Genomic DNA, 14635 nt, shown 5'->3' with positions numbered 1-14635 from the left:
TAGTGTAATAGTGTGTAATAGTGTAATAGTGTGTAATAGTGTAATATTGTGTAATAGTGTAATAGTGTAATAGTGTGTAATAGTGTAATAGTGTGTAATAGTGTGTAATAGTGTAATAGTGTGTAATAGTGTAATAGTGTAATAGTGTGTAATAGTGTGTAATAGTGTAATAGTGTAATAGTGTGTAATAGTGTAATAGTGTGTAATAGTGTAATAGTGTAATAGTGTAATAGTGTGTAATAGTGTAATAGTGTGTAATAGTGTAATAGTGTAATAGTGTGTAATAGTGTAATAGTGTGTAATAGTGTAATAGTGTGTAATAGTGTAATAGTGTGTAATAGTGTGTAATAGTGTAATAGTGTAATAGTGTGTAATAGTGTAATAGTGTAATAGTGTGTAATAGTGTAATAGTGTAATAGTGTGTAATAGTGTAATAGCGTAATAGTGTAATAGTGTAATAGTGTGTAATAGTGTAATAGTGTAATAGTGTAATAGTGTGTAATAGTGTAATAGTGTAATAGTGTGTAATAGTGTGTAATAGTGTGTAATAGTGTGTAATAGTGTAATAGTGTAATAGTGTAATAGCGTGTAATAGTGTAATAGCGTGTAATAGTGTAATAGTGTGTAATAGTGTAATAGTGTGTAATAGTGTAATAGTGTGTAATAGTGTAATAGTGTGTAATAGTGTAATAGTGTAATAGTGTAATAGCGTGTAATAGTGTAATAGTGTAATAGTGTGTAATAGTGTAATAGTGTAATAGTGTGTAATAGTGTAATAGTGTGTAATAGTGTGTAATAGTGTAATAGTGTAATAGTGTAATAGCGTGTAATAGTGTAATAGTGTAATAGTGTGTAATAGTGTAATAGTGTGTAATAGTGTAATAGTGTGTAATAGTGTAATAGTGTAATAGTGTAATAGCGTGTAATAGTGTAATAGTGTGTAATAGTGTAATAGTGTGTAATAGTGTAATAGTGTGTAATAGTGTAATAGTGTAATAGTGTGTAATAGTGTAATAGTGTAATAGTGTGTAATAGTGTAATATTGTGTAATAGTGTAATAGTGTAATAGTGTGTAATAGTGTAATAGTGTGTAATAGTGTGTAATAGTGTAATAGTGTGTAATAGTGTGTAATAGTGTAATAGTGTGTAATAGTGTAATAGTGTGTAATAGTGTAATAGTGTGTAATAGTGTAATAGTGTAATAGTGTGTAATAGTGTAATAGTGTGTAATAGTGTAATAGTGTGTAATAGTGTAATAGTGTGTAATAGTGTAATAGTGTAATAGTGTGTAATAGTGTAATATTGTGTAATAGTGTAATAGTGTAATAGTGTAATAGTGTGTAATAGTGTAATAGTGTAATAGTGTGTAATAGTGTAATAGTGTAATAGTGTGTAATAGTGTGTAATAGTGTAATAGTGTAATAGTGTGTAATAGTGTAATAGTGTGTAATAGTGTGTAATAGTGTAATAGTGTAATAGTGTGTAATAGTGTAATAGTGTAATAGTGTGTAATAGTGTAATAGTGTAATAGTGTAATAGTGTGTAATAGTGTAATAGTGTGTAATAGTGTAATAGTGTGTAATAGTGTAATAGTGTGTAATAGTGTGTAATAGTGTAATAGTGTAATAGTGTGTAATAGTGTAATAGTGTAATAGTGTAATAGTGTGTAATAGTGTAATAGCGTAATAGTGTAATAGTGTGTAATAGTGTAATAGTGTAATAGTGTGTAATAGTGTAATAGTGTGTAATAGTGCAATAGTGTAATAGTGTGTAATAGTGTGTAATAGTGTAATAGTGTAATAGTGTAATAGCGTGTAATAGTGTAATAGTGTAATAGTGTGTAATAGTGTAATAGTGTAATAGTGTGTAATAGTGTAATAGTGTGTAATAGTGTAATAGTGTAATAGTGTAATAGCGTGTAATAGTGTAATAGTGTAATAGTGTGTAATAGTGTAATAGTGTAATAGTGTGTAATAGTGTAATAGTGTAATAGTGTGTAATAGTGTGTAATAGTGTAATAGTGTAATAGTGTAATAGCGTGTAATAGTGTAATAGTGTAATAGTGTGTAATAGTGTAATAGTGTGTAATAGTGTAATAGTGTAATAGTGTGTAATAGTGTAATAGTGTAATAGTGTAATAGCGTGTAATAGTGTAATAGTGTAATAGTGTGTAATAGTGTAATAGTGTAATAGTGTGTAATAGTGTAATAGTGTAATAGTGTGTAATAGTGTGTAATAGTGTAATATTGTGTAATAGTGTAATAGTGTTGCGGGTTGTGTCATTGCACTCAGTAGGGATATCCTCTTTGATTGGTCTATGTTGACCACTCCCCCGATCCTTAAGCCGCGCCCCCTTTTTGTATCCTTTGAACCGTTTGTCATAGAGACTCGCGAGAGACCCTCTCCCCTGTTGGCCGGCGGTGCACAGGCGTCACCCACACTTTCACAATTTCCCCCGCGCGGAATTGTCTAGTTATTATTATTATTATTATTATTATTATTATTATTATTATTATTATTATTATTATTATTATTATTATTATTATTATTATTATTATTATTATTATTATTATTAATATTATTATTATTATTATTATTATTATTTTTTTTATTTTTTTTTTTTTTTTTAAACATTGATCTTAACTGATCACTGTGACTTTATTGCTTTTATCGTTATATATGCCTATATTTGTGTACAGCACTTTGAGCTACATGACATGTATGAAAGGTGCTTTATAAATACTTACTTACTTACTTACTTACTTACTTACTTACTTACTTACTTACTTACTTACTTACTTACTTACTTACTTACTTACTTACTTACTTACTTACTTACTTACTTACTTACTTACTATCAAAAGAGCCCCCCCCCCCCCCCACAAAATAAAATTCCTCTGGAGCCGCAAAACCAATTTACCCTTAAAATGAAGATAACACAGTGTATAACATTTTATATATATAGAGCTGGTCCCCACCTCCCTAAAACAAGCCAGAGTCACGCCCCTCGTAAAAAAACCAACCCTGAACCCCACCGTCATAGGCAACTATCGTCCTGTGTCTCTTCTCTCCATCCTTTCTAAAACACTTGAACGTGCTATATCCAACCAACTTACTGCTTATCTCTTACAGAATGACCTCCTAGCGCCTAATCAGTCTGGCTTCCGGACTGGCCACTCCACAGAAACGGCCCTCATTGCGGTCACAGAGGCACTTCACTTAGCAAAAGCGAAAGGCCTGTCCTCTGTCCTGATTCTCCTAGATCTATCTGCAGCCTTCGACACAGTCAACCACCAGATCCTCATCGCGGCCCTCGCAGGAATGGGAGTGGCTGGCTCTGCGCTGACATGGCTGACATCATACCTCAATGACCGCTCCTACCAAGTGCCCCTTCCTGACAAAAGAAGCCACCCAACTCCTCGTCCAATCAACAGTCATCTCCCGCCTCGACTACTGCAACGCACTGCTCGCTGGCCTCCCGGCCACTGCCACCAAGCCTCTTCAACTCATTCAGAACGCAGCGGCCCGCCTGATCTCAAACCTACCGAAGTCGGCCCATGTCACCCCACTTCTTAGGGACCTGGACTGGCTCCCCATTGCTGCACGTATCCGCTTCAAGGCCCTCGACCTAGCATACCGTGCGGCAAAGGGAACCGCTCCCGCCTACCTCCGGTCAATGGTCTCTAACTACACACCCTCAAGACCCCTACGCTCTGCATCTTCTGGCCACCTCAGACCTACTCCTATCCAAGCTCCGGGAGGGTCATCAAAGAGATGCCGCCTATTCTCAGTCCTTGCCCCACAATGGTGGAATGAACTACCCACCCCAGTTAGGACAGCCGAAACCTGTCCAATCTTCCGCCGTCGACTTAAGACGCACTTCTTCAACCATTATCTGAAATAATAATATAAAAAAAATTTAATAATTTTTTTTAACTCTAACCCTAACTAACCTTACTGTCATGCACTTGTCCTAATAAACTAACCTACACTGTAACACGCAACACGTTGATGAACATTGTTACTCAGCTGATAGAGTTGTACCCTTCCTGATGACTTGTCGAAGAGAACTTGTAAGTCGTTTTGGATAAAAGCGTCAGCTAAATGACTAAATGTAAATGTAAATGTATAGAGCCATATGAAATCTGTTTTATTATTTTCCAAATTCCATAAACATTTTTCCCAAATTCCCTTTTTTCCGTTTTAATATTTCAGAATTCAGTTTTTTGCTTTGTATGCTCATTTTACCACCAGAAATAGTGTCTAATAAGTGGGAATGAATAAATGTCCACAATTGAATAAGATATAATGTTTTTAAGTACTGCAACTCAGAAATACAGCCTGGCAGTGCTAGAGCGGGGCTCCGTCTAATTCCCAGCGGTCAATGAGTTAATAACAATACTAATAATAACAATTATTATTATTATTATTATTATTATTATATGGCCGAACCTCTTGTGAATAATAGAATAAAACAGAGGGTGAATTGTCAACCCACAGTACACCTTTAAATCTTTGTTGTATTTCACAGGACACCGCTGGCTGACACATAGCAGCGACGAAATCCCATTTTATTCTTATTAGCATCACATTAATTCCCACTGTGCCACATTGAGTTTGACAGCGGCTCCCTTGACATCATCAGCAGCAGCGTTTCCCTGAAGCTGGCTTTCAAGTCCACCGGAAGTTTCCCCACTATTTTACTTTCAAAGCCCTGATGATCCCAGGTGGTTCAGAGGCGCGGTTGCCTCCCCCCCCCCCTTTTTTGTTCCTCTCACACATTCACATTTTCATCTGGTCCAATTAGGTTCAATTTCGGCCCACTGGCTCCTGGTCACCTTTAATTAATTTGTATGCATTAACCGTGCCTCCCAAAAGAGCAAAATAGCCCCCCCCCCCAACCTTGTCTGTTGTCTGCACAGGAAACATATATATGAGTTAGGCTACAGAATCCGTGCACAGATTGTAATTCAATGCCAGCAGCTGCAAGATGCTTTTCCCGAACTCCGGACTTCCAGACTTCAGTAGAAACTTCAGTCAAGCGGCACTGAATAGGACAGCGGTAATTGTCTTCCAAGTTCACTTCAGTTCTGCCATCCAGTTAATATCTAACCATCCAAAAAAAATGCATTGTGCATTAGTTCAGATATAGTGTAGCAGCTAGGGCCGCCATCTTTGGGGCCACATGTACTGTACCAATGCTGGCCTAGGTGTGAATCCTGCCAGACACTTCTGTTTTGTTTCTCCCCTACTATGCTCTTGATCCATCATTAGACTAATATGGCCCCCTTTATCAGCTGTCTATATCAGCTATGCTAACTCACTACATTCACACATACAGTATAGACACTTTACATTTGTTTTCCTGGGAAACAATCACCAGGAAATGGAATGGAAAGAAATGGAAGCAGCTGAATAACTGGAAGTTAATTTGAAAGTTTCTTCCCAGCTATTTTGGCCCATCGCCTTATACAATGGGGTTTCCTGCAGTACACTACCTGCTTCACTCCACCGCCACAACAACCATTATCCAGGTGTGAGAGACCATGGCGACCTATTAAAGTGAAAAAGTATGAGTGTGCACAATGTGTTCTCTAATTATCGCCACAGTGTTGTAGTCAGATGAAGGGCGGGAATAGATTACGGCCAACGCGACATGAGGGGGTGGGAAGTGTGTGGGGGGGGGGGGGTTGGTGCACACTTTCCTCTTATCATCACCTAAGTATCTCCCTTACCTGAAGGTGGCCTTGAGGATCTGCCCGGAGGTGACTTCCTTGGTGTGGTTGTTGTATCCGTAGAACAGGTCTCCGAACACAGTCTGGTTGGCAGGTACGTCTGCCGTCTCCCCGCAGTCCACTCCCTCCGTGCAGACTTCTGACAGCGGCTGGCAGGAGCGACCATCTGGACCTCGCCTGTAGTCCTCGATGCAGCTAAAATAACATGGGAGATGAGGTTCAGAGTGGTGAGCAACGTGCACTATATGGTGTTTTTGGGGGGAGAGAGATTCGTCGACGTTTGCAGAGCCTGCAATTAGGACATACTGTATTTATTGTTACTGTATGGTACATATGCGATTGTTGAATTACTCTATCTTGTGTCGCCATTTTGTCTTACGTCATCGTACATTTTAATAAAATCAATGTCAGGCACTGTGGACAAAACATAAGCCTATACTGTAGGAGACACTTGTCTGTGTTTATAATGTATCTCTCAAATCTACATAGTGGGCCTTTACACTAGCATAATAGCTATTATTTGCACCTGTTTTCCATTATGACAAACAATGCAAGTGAAATCAATAAATATATTGTTTTCTGATTTTTCTTTTTCTTGCATGACTGATTGATAATTGGCTTATTTTCTTCCTTGGCCCAGAATGCATCGCGATACGGAGTTAGCGTGTTAGAGTTAAATTCGATAACTCAACATAGTGGAATGAATGTGATACTTGACATGACCTTCTGAATGTGTGCAATGAATACTGAGCTCAATACACAGCGTTTGCATAATAAAAATAAACTACCGTAAGACATTATATAAACGTGTGGACAGAAGGTATGGCACTGCAGGTTCACTGCTTAGTAACGGGCACACGTTATCACTAGGGTGCTCATCACAGGTTCCCCTGTTATTCATGTCTCTCAGTACCTTTTCATATGTATGATGTGTTGACACGCCCATGTAAAATAAATCAAAGTCAAGTGGATGGAGATAGAGGCGGACAGAGAGAAGGAGGAAGAGAGAGGGACAGAAAGAATGAGGGAGAGAGAAAAAAGAGACAGGGAGAAAGAGATGTGTGGGGGGAATAAAGGAGAAGAACGGAGACAGGGATTACAGAAAGGTTTTCTCCTTGATGACAGCAGCAACCCGTCTCAGAGCCGGATTAGTCACATTTGCACCGACAGAAGTGACACAAACAAAACAAACAAACAAACAAGCAAAACAAAAAATAAACACATTTTGCTAATGAAACCAACACAAAATAATGCATTAGCCATGTCCATCAGCTGTATAAAGAAACTCAACTCAACTTTACAGATCCAACATGGGGGCCAAAAACCTTGGAGCTTTTCATGTTTTTACATGAATTGAGAGTGTCACTATGTGAGCAGGATTTATGTCCCTGTGAAACCCACTCAAAAAGCCAATGTACAGTAGTTTCCAGTGCCTTGCCAATTGCAAATGCTTCACGGACAGAACTCACCCCAGTTCAGCTATGGAAATACGCTAATTATGACAGGACAGCTGTTTCAAATTGCAAATTGCTGGTGGCCGTTGGTATAAACAACACCCAGTGGTAGAATTACCAAAATGGTGGAAGAAGGCACCATTCATCTTTCTATACTAAAATATGTGTTTGGAACTGTAGACAAATGGTATACAAAATATACCCAATGTATACCTTGGCTTAAAAAATATGAAAGGCATACCAAATGTATACCTTAAAAAATACGAAAGGCATACCGAATGTATACGTTAAAAAATATGAAATGCATACCCAATGTATACCGTTAAAAATATGAAAGGTACCTCCATAGTCTTAATAGAACTAGTGTTGTTTTTAACAGTGCAGCACCTACACAAACAGTCTGTGTATACCTTTCATGAACCTTTCCACACTCCCCGTCACGTCCGTCATGTTTTACTTGGACTATGAATTCAAGCTCAATTTGCCACCTGAAGTCAGACAGACGTTCAGATGAAGAGGAGACCCCAGGCGTTCTCACAGGGAAAGGTCAGGGTGCCTCCTCTAAAACACAACACATTAGAAGAGAAAGACATCTCACAGAGAATTACTCATGTGCCTTCAGCACAGTTGACATTTAAGATCCTATGCCGCTGTTCCATACTTTTTTCCCCCTTCTGACATACAATATCTCCAATATGCCATCATTATAAACATCGCCAATACACTGGCTTTTATCAGTGTAAGAGAAAATGAATGCTGTACTGTTCTTCATGCACTTAGAAATAACACTATAATCCTGTGATGCACTCAATTATGCTAATAATGCTAATATCACAGGATTATAGTGTTATTTATAAGTGCATGAAGAACAGTACCTAGCATTAATTTTTTTTTTTGTAAAACCCTCAGGCTCTGCTGTCAGGGTTCACAGGGGAATTGTCTTTCCCTTTCAAGTGACATGTGTGACCTGGCGTATCGCACAACGAAGGGAACAGTTCCCGCATACCTCCGGTCAATAGTCTCTAACTACACACCCTAAAGACCCCTCCGCTCTACATATTCTGGCCACCTCAGACCCTGTCCTATCCGAGCTCCGGGAGGGTCATCAAAGAGAAGCTGGCTATTGTCAGTCTCAATATTTCACCCTAGACTAAAAACACACTTCTTCAATCAATATCTGAAAAAAACCTAACCTTCTTACTGTCTTCTACTATTATGCATTCTTCCACTAATTAATCTTCCTTGCCTACATTACTACCTACTATGCTAATATGTCTCTACTACTATGCACTCAACATTGTTACTCAGCTGAAAGAGTTGTACCCTTCGTGCTGATTTGTCGTACAGAACTTGTAAGTCGCTTTGGATAAAAGTGTTAGCTAAATGAATGAAAGTAAATGTAGAACTGCACCATTCAGAAGAGGTCTTCACTGACTTCACCGATTACACTTGATTATTAATCCAAACTCATATCCCAATCGATTCCCTATTCTCTGAAACGTTGCTTCCTGGATTCTTGTCTATCGAAGTCAGAAGCAATGTGATGGCCTAATGACAGGGCCGAATGCCATTCATAGGAATTCATAATTAATAAATTGCTGCAGTAGGCTAATGTTTGGGTTGATACTTGATACTATTAGTTACACAAACCTAATATTCCTTTATAAACGTCCCCCAAAAGACCACATTAAAACCTTTAGTAACTTTAGTGATTTGGCAACCTTTGCTATGTGGAGAATCCTGAAAGAATGTGCCTTTTTGGCAAGCAATCCTTTCTGAAAATGCCCAAAAGGAATCCCACATATTAGTCAGTGTACATAGGCAGATAGGCTCTATTTATGATTGTAAAGTTGAATAAGGTCACAATAGGTAATGTTATCAACTTAAAAAAATGGGGAATCACATACTATGGGGCCTCACATCATCACACATTGATACAATTGAGCCCATTTTCAATCAGATATTGAGGTGAGAGATCAATGGATCCGTTCGCAAATGGCCATGCCCATTTCCCCCATCAACATTTAGCTCTAATTTGGAGCAATATCTACTCACTTTGCTGTGGTATAGTTTCCATCTTGTATTCACTGAAACCACTAGGATTTATTATTTAGATTGGTTATCCTTACCCACAACTAGGGCTGACCCCTATTAATCGATTAGTCGACTAAACGGTCGAAAGGAGCCGTAGTCGACTGGCCAACCTCTTAGTAGAATATAATAAAAAAATAATATTAATATATATATATATTTTTTTATCATTCTTTCCAAAAGAAAATAGGCATAGAAGCGTGGCGAACGCTAATGGCACGCATACCAGAGGCTAACTGCCTACGAAAACAGGCACAGAGGCACTGAAAGAGGATTTCACCCATCTAATGAACACACTAGACTAGACAAATATCAAGATTTATCCATCAGTGGACCAATTGCATGCTTTTGCAGAGCACAAGAAGCCTTCAGTCGACTCCTTCAGACATTAAGCACCCCCCACAGCCCAAATGGAATGATAAAAAAGTTGAAAAAATTAAATAAAAAATATTATATATTTTTTATTTTTATTTTTTTAAGTCGACCAATAGTCGACTAACGGCAAATTTTGCCCAATCCTAGTCGACCATCCAAATCCTTAGTCGGGGACAGCCCTACCCACAACACAAACTGAATAATGTTGATTCAGTCATTTAATTGTGTTTTATTCTTGATTCAGAGGGCCGCTAACAACAAGAGCCGAAGCGCTTACATTGGGCCGCGTGAATACTTTAGTTTCAAGTTCAAGTTTCTTTAATAGTTGTCATACAGAAGTACAGAATACTTTCATACAAAATGCTTCTTACTGTTACGCTCCAGAGACTGTGCTAGACAAGATAGTATCAAATAACATAGTATAGCATGTAAATTAGAAGTAGAAAATGAGGTCACAGTGTTCAGTATAGACATATGTACAATGTTCGATGCAGAATAGACGTAACTGAGTTACCATATAATATACAATACTATGCAGTGTACTAATGTACAATATTATATAGTGCAAAGCAGAAATGCAGAAATGGGATGAGGTACAATTTAGGTACAATTTACAGTAAGGTGTACGAGTTGTAGTGCAATCCTTCATCAATAAATATAAAGTGTGGGGAGTGGGTGCTACAGTGTGTTTGTTTAAAGTGAGTGTGTGCTATAAAGTGTGGGGAGTGGGTGCTACAGTGTGTTTGTTTAAAGTGAGTGTGTGCGTGTGGATGTGTGTGCTATGTGCGTTTGATGGTTGTTGTTGTGTAGTGTTCATTGTTCGTTAAGCAGCCTGATGGCCTGGGGATAGAAGCTTCTTCTGAGTCTTTCTGTGCTCGCCTTGAGACTCCGGTATCGCTTGCCTGACCGCAGCAGTTCAAAGAGGCAGTTGTTCGGGTGGCTCGAGTCCTTAATAATTATCTTAGCCTTCCCCCTGCACCGCTTGTTGTAAATGTTCTGGAGGGTGGGGAGCCCCCCTCCGATTGTGCGTTCGGCTGAACGTGTCACTCTTTGTAGTCTGCTTCGGTCTTGTGCAGTGCTATTCCCAAACCAGGAGGTGATGTTGCCAGTCAGGATGCTCTCTATTGTACATGAGTAGAAGTTCTTAAGGATCTTCTGACTGACTTTGAAACTTCCTTAGGCGCCTGAGGAAGTAGAGGCGTTGTCGTGCCTTCTTCACAACACTGTCAATGTGTGTGGTCCATGTCAAGTCCTCGGATATGTAGGCTCCGAGGTACTTAAAGCTGTTGACTCTCTCAACCGGTGCCCCGTCGATGCTGAGGGGGCTGTAGTCCTTGACCCCCGACCTCCTGAAGTCCACAATCATCTCCTTTGTTTTGCTGACGTTCAGGGAGAGGCTGTTTTCCTGGCACCATCCCGCCAGGACCTTGACCTCTTCCAGGTAGGCCCTCTCGTCGTTGGCAGAGATCAGGCCCACCACCACTGTGTCGTCGGCAAATTTGATGATTGTGTTGCTACTCCGCTGAGCCACACAGTCGTGTGTGTACAGGGAGTAGAGGAGGGGACTCAGAACACAGCCCTGGGGGGCCCCTATGTTGAGGGTGATGGATGAGGAGGTGCAGTTGCCTGCTCTCACCACCTGGGGTCTGCCCGTCAGGAAGTCCAAGACCCACTGGCAGAGGTCATAGTTCAAGCCCAGGTCCCTGAGCTTGGCTATGAGTTTGGAGGGGACTATGGTATTGAATGCCGAGCTGTAGTCGATGAATAGCATTCTCACATAGTTCCCCTTCCTCTTGTCCAGGTGTGATGCTGCTGTGTGCAGCACATGGGCTATGGCGTCCTCCGTGGACCTGTTGGGGCGGTATGCAAATTGCAGGGGGTCCATGTTGATGGGGAGGCAGGAGCAGATGTAGCCCTTTACTAGCTTCTCAAAGCACTTCATGGCTATGGAGGCGAGAGCTACAGGGCGGTAGTCGTTGACGCAAGCAGGCTTGGATTTTTTGGGTACAGGGATAATAGTGGACTTCTTCAGGCAGGTGGGGATGACAGCCTGTTCTAAGGACAGGTTAAATATGTCAGTGAATACCGGGGCCAGTTGGTCGGCACAGACTTTTAGGACGCGGCCGGGGATGCCGTCCGGTCCTGCTGCCTTCCTGATATTCACTTTTTTAAAGGTCCGCCTCACCTCATGCTCTGTTACCCTGAACACTGAGTCTCCATCAGCAGCAGACCCCCCCCCCCCCCCCCCATTGCCGTGGCTTGTGGGCTGGTGTTGTTATTACCAGCATCAAACCTTGCATAGAAGGAATTAAGGTCATTTGCTAAGGAGATGTCACTGTTCAGTTTGAGGGAGGTGCCTTTGTAGTCTGTCATCGTTTTGAGCCCCTGCCACATAGCTCTGGAGTCAGCCTGTTCAAACTGGAGTTCAATTTTATCTCTGTAGCGCCGTTTGGCCTCTGTCACTGTCCTCCTTACGTTGTATCGCGCCACCTTGTGGTCATTCATGTTGCCTGCCACCAGGCCGTCGTTGTATGCTTTGGTGCGCGCTTTCAGAGCTTCACGGACGGATTTGTCTACCCAGGGTTTTTGATTTGGGTAAACTCTAATTGTGGTAGTGGGGATTGTTTCTTCCACCAAAGTACGAACATAGTCCAGCACTGTCTCCGTGTAGACATTAATGTTATCTGTGTCGCGGAACACGCTCCAGTCTGTGCACTCATACGCAGCCTGGAGCGTCTCCTCTGACGTCACATCCCATTTCTGCACCTCTCGCGAGACCACAGGAGTGCTCTTGATTCTCTGTTTGTACTTTGGTGAAAGGAAAATGGCCGCGTGATCAGACTTACCAAAGCCACTAGCAGAATGAGCCTTGTAGCCACCCTTGAATTGCGAGTAACAGTGATCTAAAATGTTACCGCCTCTGGTGTTACAAGTCACATGCTGATAGAAGTCGGGCAAAACCTTTCTCAGATTGGCGCTATTGAAATCACCCACTACTACAATGGCCGCGTTAACGTTCGCGGCTTGGAGTTTGTTTACCTCATCGTGAAGTCTGGAGAGCGCGACACTATCGCTGGCTTGCGGTGGAATGTACACTCCTACAAGGATGATCGCCGTTAACTCTCTCGGAAGGAAGAAAGGACGACACTTGATTGTTATATATTCCAGGTTGGTGCAGCAGTGGTTTGATAATTCCTTCACGTTAGCTGGATCGCTCCAATTGTTGTTTACCATGAAGGCGATCCCACCTCCGCGCTGTTTGCCTGATTCAGCTGTTCTATCCTTGCGGTGGATGAAGAAGTGATCGGCCGGTTGGATGGTGTGGGTTTCTGGCGACAGCCACGTTTCAGTGAAGCAGAGAACATTACAATCTCTAACGTCTCTCTGGAATTTAATCCTTGCTCGGATGTCGTCTAATTTATTGTCAATCGATTGTACATTGGCTAGCAATATACTGGGTAGTGGCGTTCGGTGTCGTCTGGTTCTCAGTCTGTTACGGATCCCAGCTCTCTTCCCACGCCGTCTGATGTTTCCTTTGTTCCTGGGGTCAAGACCTGGTCCTGGTGTTCTCAAGATCTCAACAGGCCATTGCTGCGGTTCAGAAAGCTGATCCAGGGAGTAATCTAGTTGGTAAGTTTCCCGTAATCCGATGTCTATAAGTGACTGACGGTCATACACATTAAACCTACTGTTGGTACAGACAAAACTCTTAAAACTATAAATATTAGCAAAAGTAAGCACAGTCTCGACGGAGCGCACAGACAGGCGGCCGGGCATAGCGGCGCCATCTTGTTGTTCAGATTATCCTACGTTACCCAAGGCAGTTGTCCTTCCGCGTTCGGTTTGCACACCCTGATTGGCCTCTCAGCGCCCAATCGTGTTAGCCCTACTATCGCCTAACTACTCGCTCAATATACTACTATCACTCAACTCGCTACCGCAGTGCATCAGCTTTCAGTTCCACAGCCCAAGTCCTCGCCCATTTCCTCGTATTGTTTTCATCTCTCTATATTAACGTAACACGCTATTCTATCAATCGACATCACATCAATATAAATAACGTATTGTTTTCATCTCTCTATATTAACGTAACGTGCTATTCATATCAATCGGCATCACATCATTATAAATAACGTATTGTTTTCATCTCTCTATATTAACGGAACGCGCTATTCATATCAATCGGCATCACATCAATATAAATAACGCATTGTTTTCATCTCTCAATATTAACGTTAGGCTGTACAAATCTGTTCTATAGGCTATATTTAGTCTAGTTTATTAGCCATAAAGCATTTCAAAATACTTTGATTAGTCTACATCAATAGCACATTGTCAAGGTTGACAGAATAAAGTCTATATCAAGGAATAACAGAACAGATTGAGTTAGTATATTGTGAGACTCTTCGGCGGTAGCGAGTTAGGCGATAGTTATTTTTTGTTTTAGTATATTGTGCATGGCGGTAGCGAGTTGAGTGATAGTGAGTTGAGTGATAGTTAGTTTTAGTATATGATGCACGGCGGTAGCGAGTTGAGTGATAGTGAGTTGAGTGATTGTTCATTTTAGTATATGATGCACGGCGGAGATGAAAACAATACGAGGAAATGGGCGAGGACTTGGGCTGTGGAACTGAAAGCTGATGCACGGCGGTAGTAGCGAGTTGAGTGATAGTAGTATATTGAGCGAGTAGTTAGGCGATAGTAGGGCTAACGCGATTGGGCGCTGAGAGGCCAATCAGGGCGCGCAAACCGAACGCGGAAGGACAACTGCCTTGGGTAAAGTATTCACGCCATTGGGCCACAGCAGAATAGCTGAACAATCATACTTTGTTATTATCACAATTAGCCTGCAAAAGGAAAACAACTGAGCGCTAACAAGTAGAAAAAGGTAGTAGAAACAACATATTTATCTCTCGACATTGAAACAGAAGAATTAACTCTAACCTATTATTACACCATGGGGATAAAAAAATAAATGCA

At 41.0% G+C, this 14635-nt stretch overlaps 1 protein-coding gene across 1 annotated transcript in view; it reads right to left on the bottom strand.

Moving 5' to 3' along the window:
* astn1 (astrotactin 1) overlaps window positions 1-14635 on the bottom strand; it is a gene marked incomplete at both ends in the record, with an annotated part of 1409859 nt that overhangs the window by 714872 nt on the left and 680352 nt on the right. The window contains one exon of the mRNA XM_084327731.1: window positions 5736-5930. Within this exon, the coding sequence (XP_084183857.1) occupies window positions 5736-5930 (195 nt within the window). The remainder of the gene's footprint in view (window positions 1-5735; window positions 5931-14635) is intronic.

The sequence above is a fragment of the Notolepis coatsorum genome, assembly GCF_963971535.1.
Source record: "Notolepis coatsorum genome assembly, chromosome: 13".
NCBI lineage: Eukaryota > Metazoa > Chordata > Actinopteri > Aulopiformes > Paralepididae > Notolepis > Notolepis coatsorum.
Note: the sequence above shows the minus strand (reverse complement) of the source record. Positions and strands in the feature narration are given on the sequence as shown.